Below are 11,980 nucleotides of genomic sequence, written 5' to 3' on the forward strand. Positions count from 1 at the left end.
AGTTGCTCAATTTATTTTACGATATATTAATCTTCTATAATATATTAATAGCATTAAGTATAATACCATACGAGGAAATATTAATTAAATCATAATATGTAGTAATAGAGAAGTATTAATTACAATTATTTTTATGATATGATTTACTAAAAATTGTTTAATAATCAAAAAGTGTCATGAGATATTATATGAAGATATAAATCTTGTAAAATATCAGAAGATGAAATATAAATTTCAACAACATAAATATGAAAGAAAAATAGGAAACGCAGAGAAGTTGCAAGAAAAAAGATGTACATAGCATTTAAATGCAAGAAATAGCATAAATCATATATATATATATGTATATTAATTAAATTATGAGCATAATAATACAGTAAAAGTATCTCTGGAAATACATATATACATATAATGTATAGAAACATTATATATTTAAAATAGTCGATAAAAGAGAAAACTATAATTTCTTAATCGGTAGATCTACAACATCGTAGCTAATAGAATAGCGTACGAGGGGGCGCTATATTCGTAGTAAAACTTCTTGTTGTTCTCATTCTAAGGTGAAATACTACTCGTCACTGTTTTCTGTTGTGTTTTTAGGCTGGAATCGGGTGAAAAACATGCCGTTTTGATAATCGAGTAAGAAACAAAAGGCTCTTAAAAAGAGTTGTTGTACATAGGTTTGAGGAAGGTGCTGTATTGAAAACGTGTGTGAATAGTGCAGGTGTAATTTAATAAGAGCAGGGGAGGCTGGCGATTTAATAGGATATTGATTTGTCCGCGACTGCCTTGCTGGCTCCATCGCACACACAAACCAGGTAGCCATGAACGTCGATATTTTTGGGGCACTGCCTGGTGCAACGTGTCGGCCGTACATATGCCGTGCTCTAATGTGTTTGCAGGCCTGATAAAGCCCAAAATGCAGCCAGCCATTGGCGATATGTGTTAACGATATTAGACAAAATTACGGGTTACAACGACTAGGTACATCTATTACGATCATAACGACTATCAAAACGGCGACCAAAACGGCAACGATTACAACGATAACGGCGACGGCGGCGGCGGCGGCGACGACGGCGACGACGACGACGACGACGACGACGACGACGACGACGACGACGACGACGACGACGACGGCGACGGCGACGGCGGCGGCGACGACGACGGCGACGACGACGGCGACGACGGCGACGACGACGACGACGACGACGACGACGACGACGACGACGACGGTGGCGACGGCGACGACGACGGTGGCGACACCGACGACGACGACGACGGCGACACCGACGACGACACCGACGACGGCGACGGCGACGGCGACGGTGACGGTGACGGCGTCGGCGTCGACGGTGATAACTACGACTGCAACTAAACAGGCAGCTGAGACGAACAGAACGATAATTACGACAGATACGACGAATTCGACAGTAACGGCAGTAACAGCAAGGGTGTCAATTACGAAAAGAATAAAGTGGTGTTATTACTTCATCGTGGATATTTTGCAGAGAATTTTGCATTGGTTGTGTTCAATGCAATAGTTGAGAAGTTAAATGTATAAAGAAAATACCTCAGACACAATGGATGCAGTAAGCAATGGAGCTTCAGGAAGTGCAGTGGCTTGTCCAGTCTGTACCCTCTATCTACGCGAGGGTATCAGCTTACAAAGACATTTGGATACTCATCCAAAAGAACAAGTCATCGAAGCTCTTATCAAAGCTAGTACCAATTCCTCAAATGTGCAACAGACACAGTTATCATCATCAGCACCTCCAGCATCTCCAGCTATACAATCATCCCAAAATACACCTCAAGTTGCACAGAATACTCATCTATCGGCTCAATCTCCATATCCTATAGGACCTATTTTCGAATGTCCACCTATCGGTACTGTGATGCCACCTCAGTTTGCTTCATTTAGTTATCAACAGTTTGTAAATAATGGCACTATGATGATACCACAATATGCAATGGCTCCACAAGCTAATCAAATGATGCAAATGCTATATAATCCATATGGTATGTATCAGCAGCAACAAATACCAACTGTTCAAATGATTTCGCCAGTCACAGCCATACCAAACACCACTAGAGTCAGGCCAGTGGTAACTATGGCTGGTGAAACAACTGGTAGAACTGCCATTGCTGTACCTGTAAATAATTCCGAGCCAAAACAAATTTTACCTGAGATTTTACCTGAATCAGAGCAAGAGTCTGAACAAATGTTATCAGATATCAACCTTCCAGTTTCTCCTCCATCATTAAACGAAGATAATTCTATGCAGCAAAATGAAAGTGAAACTAGTACAATTCAAATAGAGCAAGAAGGAGAGGAGCCCCTTGGTTCAAGTACAGATCAGCATACTGTGCAAGATGAATATGATAGCATTCCAAGATCATTGGCAATTACTTGTAATGTCAATGTCACTACAGATGATAAAGTTGAGAGTGTACTGCCGGATATTGATAATGGGGAATCGTCGTGCGTTGTTACTACAAATATGCAGTGTAAGTCTATTCATTATGAATCGTCAGAAATGCAGGAGTATGTACACAGATATGAAGATGATGATGATAATAATAAAGTTATTATGCCTGAAGTATCACCAATGGTAAGAGAAAATGAAACAGAAAATGCAACTAATGAAAAAGTTCCTCACAGAGAAGAAATAAGCAAAAATGAAGGTACCTCAGCAGAAATGCCTGTAGAAGATACAGTAAAAGCACCAGCTCAGCCTGAAGTAGAACAATTAGAACGTCTTTTAATCACTATTATGGAAAATGAATTTAATAATACTCCACAGAAAGAATCCAATTTTGAAGATGATAAAAAGAAGAGTAAAGATACAAAGAAAAATACTTCTCCTGAAAGGGCTGAAAGTGTAATACATGAAATAACTAGTAATAATCCCATTGAATATGAAAACAGTTGTAAATCTGATGTAAAAGTAAAAGTTAATCAAAGCTCGGAAATTAATATAGGTAATGATGAAAATAAAAATTCTTGTCTTTTATACAATTATAAAAACAGTTTGTCTGCACCTCCATCACCTATTGTACAAAGAAGACCTCATAGAACCTATTCTGTTCATTCAGATTTTAGTTCAAATGAACACCTTAATTTTTATCCAATTGGTTTTGACGCAAGCACATTGCACGATGAGGAAGAGGATGAAGATGAAAAAAATGAAACAGAAGATAATTTTGATGAGGCAGATATGGAAATAGAGGAAATACCTAGCCCACATACTCCTTTCATTAAATATGATGAAAATGCAGACAATGTTAGATCTCATACTCCATTATCTGCAAGTAGTGGTATTTCTGTATTAAGAGTTAGAAAGGATCTTAGTAAACCATGTTCACCTGCTTCTGTCCATTCATTTTGTCATATGGATACTAATGGTATAAGTCACGATGAAGAAAGTAATGTAGCAATGGATGAATCACCAGAAAAAGATCCTATTGATTGTTCTTTAGTTGAACAAGATGTGAAAGCTGATCAGTCAGAACTTTCCTTATGCAAAAATGAGAAAAAGATGGAAGGAGATTCTGCATATCAATCTGGAATTAGTGACCATATGAGTTCGTTTTCTACAATTCATTCACAACATTCTCAGCAATCAACATTAATGGATGAATCATATAACATGCCAAGTAAAAGTAATAATCATGTAAATTTATCAGAATCTAGTGATGTCGCAAGTAGTTCTGACTCAAAGAGTTTTCATTCATCTAAATCAATTATACAAAAACAATCTGTGGAACTCCTTAGTTTAAATGAAGATGCCCATGCAGGTCCAATGAATGTGTTTGAATTTGATGGGCTTCAAATCTTAGTTCCTAGTACATTCATAAGTGATTCTTCACAAAAAGCAGTTAGTGGAACCAGCCAACAATCTATGGCAAGTAGTGAAGGTGGAATAGGTATAGATGAAGAAGTTAAAAGCATTAATATGAGAGCTGATGAAACTATGCCTCCCAGAGGTGAACTATCAGAACAAGAAAGCAATGGATGTACAGAACAATCAGCTTGGCAGGTATGTAAGCTGGTCTTTGAATATAAATATATTGTTAAAATTTATTATAAATATTTCACATAAGAGTTTAATAGATTTATAAAATAACAAATATTTCAACAAGTAATTTAAATATATATAATTAATTTAATACTGAATATATTGTGTAAACAAATTTTCTATAAAAACTGATATTAAAAGTTATGTTTATATTAACAAATTTATTCTGTATATTCAGTTATATGCTGGTCAAGAATCATCAAGAATGTCAACATCTTATGATCTAATGGCACGTGAAAGTTGGGAAGAATCTGATGGATCAGACAATGAAATTACAGGCCCATTATTAGATAGCAGATCTTTAGCAACACATTTTACATCAAGTTTATTTTTAGATCGAGATAGAAAAACTCCTACAAAAAGAATGTTCAAATGTTATCATTGCCCTGAAGTATTTGATTGTCCAAAAGAACGCAGAGTACATAGTACCACCGCGCACAAAGAAGCTGGTCCGAGTAGCAGTAGAGAATCTACAGAACAACCTGAAGTAAAGGATATTAAGTTATTGGATGGCCGTATGAATGTATTTGAAGATATTTTTGTACCAGGTTTACATGTTCAACAAGTTTATCACCAGCAACCACTGTTACATCAACTTCAACCACCACAATCATGTACAGATGTAACTACAAAAGTAGAATCTGATCAAAAAATTGAAACATTAGTAATACCATCAAACATTGAAGTGATCTGCACCCTTTGCAATCAGAGATTTAGTAGTGAAAAATCATTACAACTACATCATAGAAGAGTACATATTACAGAAACAACAAAACGAATTCGTGAGAGCACCAAGTGTCAGATATGTCACGAAGAATTTCCCTCGGTTCTATTGTACAATGCCCATTTAAAAATACATCCATTAGAATGTAGTCAATGTGGAAAGTATTTTTATAGGAAACAAAATTTCAAATTACACATGAAACGACATTTAGGAATTAAACCATTTCCATGTACTGTTTGTGACAAAGCATTTTTAACAAAACAGAAGTTAGATGAACATACCAATGGTCATACCGGGAATGCACCTGTTAAATGTAATCTTTGCAATGAAACGTTTCGCAGATATTCAAATCTAACACAGCACAAAAATAGACATCATTTGAATATAAAAAAGAAATTAAAAGATTACATATGTCATTGTGGTGAGGTTTTTCATACAAAGAAAAAGCTAGCTTGGCATAAAGAAACACATGATGAAAAACCCAAAGCATGTACATATTGTAATGAAAGATTCATTCACATGGCCAGCTTGACTAGACATATGCGCCGAGCTCATAATAAAAGGTTCGTTCCAGATGCTCAAAGAGAGAACGAAAATGTTGAGTGTCCTGTATGTAAGTGTATTTATTTACGATCTTCCTTAGCAGTGCATATGCGAGTACATAATGGTGAAAGACCATATGAATGTCAAGTTTGTTCTAAAGCATTTAGTACTAAGTGGAACTTACAATTGCACAAATGGACTCACGCTGCTCGTAGCACCAAACCTTTCAAGTGTAATCAGTGTAGTGGCGCGTTTTACCGGCACAGTGATTATACTGCTCATATGAATTCTCATAGAAACGTGCGTCCTTATACCTGTAATTATTGCGGAGCGCAGTTCATACGAAAATATAATTGTTTAAGGCATGTAAAGGAACATGAAGAGAACAAAGCATATACATGTGATGTTTGCAACAAAACTTTTCATAGATCATATTATCTGAAAGAACACTTGCGAGTACATTCAGGTGCCAGACCATATACATGTCATATTTGTGGAAAGTCTAGCGGTACGAAATCCAATCATAACAAACATGTCAGAATTCATCATGCACGAGAACCTGTAAATACCGAAAATTAAAAAGCGAACGAGATTTTTGATCCAGTTTGCTTAGTCAATATTTTTAAACATTTCACAATGCTTTATCTTAACGTTTTACCTCTTATTCTTCTATGTGCTGAAATTTTTTTTTTAAACTGAAGCAAACAATAATTCAGTACAAAAAAGGGATGCAATAAATGTAATATATCTATATATATTACATCTTTTACAAATCTCGTTCGTTTCTGTTATTATTTCTTAAATATTTTAATACAGAGATTTTAAACTTGAATTACCTGCTAGTATTATTACTAGCAATATTTAACTAGATAAAAGAATTAAACTTGCTTTAATCATAAAAAACAAGAGGACGATTTTACGTTGTATTGTGCATTGTGCATTGTGCATTGTATGTTGCACTTCGTAAATTTTCGTCATATAGTCTACTCAATAATGACTCGAGACTGTAACTACTTAAGATAATAAGAAATTTTTAACAAATATTAACTGGTACATGTCTGAAGATTTGAATAACTTCCATAAAGGAAGACTATACGATGAAATGCTTTTTGCCAACTTATACTAATTAACTATTAGATAATAATAACTAACTGATCAATATTATGAAATCATTAAGCACTTTTATGTGTTGATCGTTGTACGAAATTTTTTTACAACAACTATTTTACACAAAGTATATATATTACGATTTTATGTATTGGCATCGAATGTGAGAAGGAACTGGGAGAATCGTATTTATTTGCATTGAATTTACTACGCATAAGCTCTTATCAATAATTAGCATTATTAATTATCGCAAGGTAGTTACGGATCTTAGTTATATTTATATATTTTGCAAAATATATAATGATTTTTATTGTGAATTATAATTCCAAGACTGATCGATGTTGGTTCCTCATATTACTCTCCGACATGCATATATTCACTATGTATATATCTTAATTTACAAGCAAAAACAATCGTGTTTGCAGTTATTTGAAATATTTGGTATAGTGATACTGTGACAAATATCTTAATAGTTAATTGTTTTATATTAAAATATTTGGCAGATCATGTATCATTTAATTTATAGAGAGCAATATGAATGAAGAGGCGCTAATATATTAAATATATCAAAATTGTGTTACTATAATTATATTGCGTTTGATGGACGTTTTGTTACGAAAACAGCTTCTCATAAACTGTTACCGTAAATTTCAACAAAACTGCATGAAACATTTTTAAAATGGTTATACTGTTTTCATAACGTACTTTGAGTTTCATCTTGTTAATAGTTATTTAACAAATTATATTTTAGTTTCGTTAATAGTTAAATATAGCAGTTTTCTAATATCGTCGATCATTAAGCGAAACTTATTTGCATGCATGACCAACATCGACGTCCAAATGTGCAATCATTTAGTTGAACATATGTATTCTACTTGAATGCAATTGTAGATAATGTAAATATGTATATCAGTTTTATTTTATAACTCATCCAACAAATTCTGTTGGGAACTAATAATTGTTTAAAAACGACTCCATACTCTTATGAGAATAAAAATAGGCTATTATCATAAAAAGAAACTATAAATCAGCAACATCTGTATACCTTAATAAAAATTATGTATTGAGGTACTTTTTTAAATAAGTTTTTCTTTGTATTTTTATTACAAGTACCAATACCATATTTGTTTCATGTTTGTAAATGGGAAATGTAATGTAAAAACAAATGATAAAATAAGAAAAAATATGTAAAAATATTGCAAATTGCGAATTCGATAAAAATATTTAGGACAAATGTTTTATGAATTTAAAAAAATGTGATATATTTTTCATTTGAAAAAGTAGGTAAATGAAAGATTAATTTTAAGTAAGTGTTATTTATTAAAATATAAGTGAAATTTATTTAAATGTACATACATATATGTATGTATCATGCAATTATTTTATGAATATTTAAAGAGTTAGCAGAAATTATTACTATTTATTAGAATATTTATTGATAAATTAAAGGACAAGTGTAATAATTTAAATACCATGTGTGTATACCTCCAAATATAATTCTCAGTTACTCGTAGAACTTTACTAATTTTAAAGTTGAGAAAGTGCGATATAAACAAAATCGTTTTTGAGTAATGTGTTTATTCTGAGATTCAATATATTTTACATTTATAAAATCATATTCATTTAAAGCATTTTTTTTAGAAAATAAGAAATTTTAGAAGAATTAAAATATTCGCTACTTTTACTTAAAATACTACAATCTATTGAATATTAGTACAAGTATAATTACAAATTAACAAAATAAAGCAAATAGTTCTATACTTAATATCAAACATTATGTTGGCAAAAATAAATATGAAACAACATCTTTTATTTTTGGGATAGATTACATTTGAAACTCTCCATATTACAGATTTCGTTTATACATATATAGCATCAATTTATATTTAAAATTTCATATATTAATTTTAATTCGGAAGAATTAAATATTAAAATGTATTCAGAAACTACAAACATCAGTAGTTTATAGCATTGATCATAATTTTTATATTACTATACTTCCAGATTGCTGTTGCTTAAAATCAGTAAAAAAATTCAGCTGTTTATTTTGACATAAAAAGGTATGAAATCAGATTTTAATTTTTAGATCTGATTTGAAACTCAATCTTTTTACAGAAAATATCAGCGAATAACATCAACGTTTTTTACGAGATTTAGAAGGTCGAATGTTCTTTTTAGCAGAATTAGAGGTTTCTGGAATTACTATACGACCTGAAGCTATTTCTTCTCGTAATTCTGAATTTTCGACTTTATTTTGTGCATCAAGATAAAACATTAAATCCTGTACTTGCTCTTTTAAATTCGTTATTTCTGTCTGCTTTGTCTTTTGATACTCGGTCATTTCATTTTGCAGCATTTTATATTTATCTTGCCAAGAGGCTTGATTTAATTCCAATGCTTTCCTTAGTTCCTTTTCTTCAGTTAATTCTGCTTGTACTTGTACCAATTTATTACTAACTTGCTGTAGTCGTTTATCCACATTTTGCTTCTCCCGAGTCAATGTTGCTAATTGTTCCTAAAATATGTAATAAAAACAATGAACTTTCTCTTTTAATTTTCAAGAGACAAATGGTAATAAAAATTACCTTAGTTTTGGCATTTTCTTCTGATACTTGACCCACTTTTTCTCTAAGTTCTGTAGTTTGTAATACAGAATGCTGTTCTAATCGCGCTAACCTATCCTCGAAATACTGTCGTTGAGTTTCCAACTGCGATGTTAAAAGATACGTAAATTCTAACTGTACGGAATCTACTTTTTCTTCCATTGCTGCTCCTTCAGCTTTAGTTGCTGTAGGTCCACCTTCAACCATTTTTCCATCTTTATTTTGCAGTAATCGATGAACAAAATTATCTCCGACATAATCCCAAACTCTGTTATTTCCTAATTGCATAGCATAACAGTGATGTGTCTCACGATAGTGCTGAAAAGCATGTCCCTGGTGATATCGCGAACATCCTATATGTCCACATATTAGACAAATCCATAAAGCATCATTGCTTTCTCCAGTATCTAGAAAATATTTATACAGTTTTTATTTTATTTGTGATATTTTCACTAATTTCTCTTAATTCACTTCCTTTTATCTAAAAAAATTATTGTTTACATACTACATTCCATGCAGTAACTGTCTGCAAATGATTCTGGTGTTTGAGCATATCTACAAACTGGACATGAGGTATCTCCCCATTTAGCTAAACAACTTGCATGAAATGTATGGTTGCATAATATTGTTAAAATCCCGTCAACACTTTCGTCCATTCTCTCTAAACAAACTGGACAAAGTGGTAATTCTGTGTGTCCAGATAAAGGCATAGCGTTATATGTCACTTCTACACTGTACACAAATACCATGTGACAAATAACATCTGGTTCAAAAGAATTATATGGAGTGCCATTAAAGGAACCATAAAATTCTGTTGCTGCATTCTGAAATGTCATGTAAAATGTAATGTTATAATACAGTAAAATCAATATATGAAGAAGATTTAATTCATTAAAGATAATTACAGCAGATTTGAAAGTAATCAATGCCATATATTGATTGGGACTACCATCTCTAAGTATCCTAAAATGCCGAACATCTTGATGGCAAGGTGCTGTAAACCTTAGAAGATCATGACAGGTCATTGTAGCTGGAACTGAGAGAATGCAGATAGTTTGGGTACGTTCTGCTGCATGGTGTATATCCGTTAATTTGCTAGAATTTATTAATATTATTATATATTATAGTACAAGATATAAATGATTGCAATTTATTATTTACATAATTAAATGGTGCTCAAAATCAAAGAGTACTCACTTTTCCTTATACAAGTGTATAATTCCTTTGGTCACTTCGACAAATGGGTTCCCAGAGATAAAATTGATTTGATCACAGGCACAGGCACTTGCACCAGCTATCTCTGAATCATCATAGGTGTTTTCCTCTGAATTAGCTCTAGATGTTGAGCTAGATTTGCTAGTTCCTTGAGAAGGAAGTGCAGAGTCTTGATTCTCTGTAAGATTTGTGCAATTTTCCATGTTTATTTTGGATGGTTCTCTGCGACCCCTCATCTTAGTAGCCATTGCGCCTGGATTACGAAATCCACTGTGAATTAATCATGATACAAACAAGATATGATCTTTGTACTTTTAATAATTATTTGTTAACAATCTTCATATATTAAATATTTGAAAGCATCTTTTAAGGTCTCGGAAAAAGATTTTTAAAAAATTAATAATATTATTCCATTTATAAAGAACAGAACGTATAAAATAAAGAATTATGTAAATTTGAAAATGATATCTTATAAGCCTTACGTTTATTTGATCGTATATAATCAAAAAGATATAAACGTTCTTTCTAAAAAAATTTTATTTATTCGTGTATTCTCTTTCGGATAAATATCTTATATTCGAAGTTACATGAATTTTATAGAAAAAGGTAATAATATAAATACGACATTGTTATGACAAACAACATAACCTTAAAAGGATTTGTAAACAAAAAGATTAACCGAAGCGATTCATTATAAAACAAGTAGTGTATAAATAAGTAATAACAATTGAATGTTACTACTCTACTTATACGATACACATAAATATTTACCATTCGATTCTTCAGAATCCTCGTCAATAATCTCGACGCGAATAACGCAGAGAGACACCGAAATAGGAGAAGAATTCATCCCATAAAATAATACTTATCGCGCATTATTACAAACAAATTTATCATTGTGATCACTATTCTTAAGTACTTTGTTAACCCTTTAAGCAACCCCCATGATTAACTAACAATGACCTTACAAGGTGTTACACCGTTTTCGATTAATAGGTTAAATTTATCTTTCACTCATTGCTCTTGTATTTAATTGTCACAGAAATTATTTTAGACGGATTACATTCTGATTGTGCAAACTTATGAATACGATGAATCATGGAAAGTCACGATTTGTTGTGTAGTTCTTTTCTCTTTTCGCTTATCATTCACCAATCAAATACAATATATTCTTTCAAATGGGTAACTCCCACCTTTAAAAAGTAGTCAGTATCGCGCCACCTGATGTGCATTGTTATTATTAGAGAAAATACCTTTTTTATTATTATGAATTATGAATCTTATAAAGTCAGTACTAATTAATAATTACATATCATATTCATATTCAGTGTAGAAAAAATAAACATGATACAACATTGTTTTAAGAAGCGACAAAAGTTTTATTAAAATGTTACCAAAATTTTCTAAATTATTCTTTATAATCATTATTAGGGACAATATTATATATTCATTAAATATACAACATAATATAAATAGGCTTTACGTTTTTCTTTTTAGTAGTAGCTCTTCAATTTTTGAGCGCATATTAAAAAAAAATTGCCGCTAAAATATAATTGCGCTAAGAATATTAAATTAATTTCGCGAATAGAAAAATTTTATACAAGCCTGTAAAAAATATAAAATATTAGACACCATGGATTTCGAAGAAGCCTTACATATTTTTGTAATACTGAAACATGTCATTGTATAAATATAATAAAAACTCA

At 32.0% G+C, this 11,980-nt stretch overlaps 2 protein-coding genes across 3 annotated transcripts; one reads left to right on the forward strand and one right to left on the reverse strand.

Annotated features, from left to right (window-relative positions):
• The first annotated feature begins 1,248 nt into the window (after window positions 1–1,248).
• Window positions 1,249–7,540, forward strand: LOC100645740. The gene is made up of 2 exons (XM_003393239.4): window positions 1,249–4,043; window positions 4,261–7,540. Exons 1-2 carry the CDS (start codon window positions 1,557–1,559, stop codon window positions 5,926–5,928), a joined length of 4,155 nt encoding a protein of 1,384 aa, XP_003393287.1. The 5' UTR covers window positions 1,249–1,556; the 3' UTR covers window positions 5,929–7,540.
• A 477-nt stretch (window positions 7,541–8,017) lies between these two features.
• LOC105665612 (BRCA1-associated protein) lies at window positions 8,018–11,621 on the reverse strand. Of its 2 annotated transcripts, none has more exons than XM_012311537.3 (6): window positions 11,046–11,621; window positions 10,257–10,527; window positions 9,965–10,154; window positions 9,565–9,883; window positions 9,042–9,466; window positions 8,018–8,971 (listed from the first exon to the last, which is right to left on the reverse strand). In XM_012311537.3, the coding sequence occupies exons 1-6, from the start codon at window positions 11,122–11,124 to the stop codon at window positions 8,591–8,593; spliced, it is 1,665 nt and encodes a 554-aa protein (XP_012166927.1). In that variant the 5' UTR covers window positions 11,125–11,621; the 3' UTR covers window positions 8,018–8,590. The 2 variants fall into 2 exon arrangements, with proteins under 2 accessions (XP_012166927.1, XP_012166934.1); XM_012311544.3 differs by having other exon boundaries at window positions 10,257–10,544.
• Window positions 11,622–11,980: the final 359 nt, after the last annotated feature.

This window comes from Bombus terrestris, chromosome 1 (assembly GCF_910591885.1).
Source record: "Bombus terrestris chromosome 1, iyBomTerr1.2, whole genome shotgun sequence".
Lineage (NCBI taxonomy): Eukaryota > Metazoa > Arthropoda > Insecta > Hymenoptera > Apidae > Bombus > Bombus terrestris.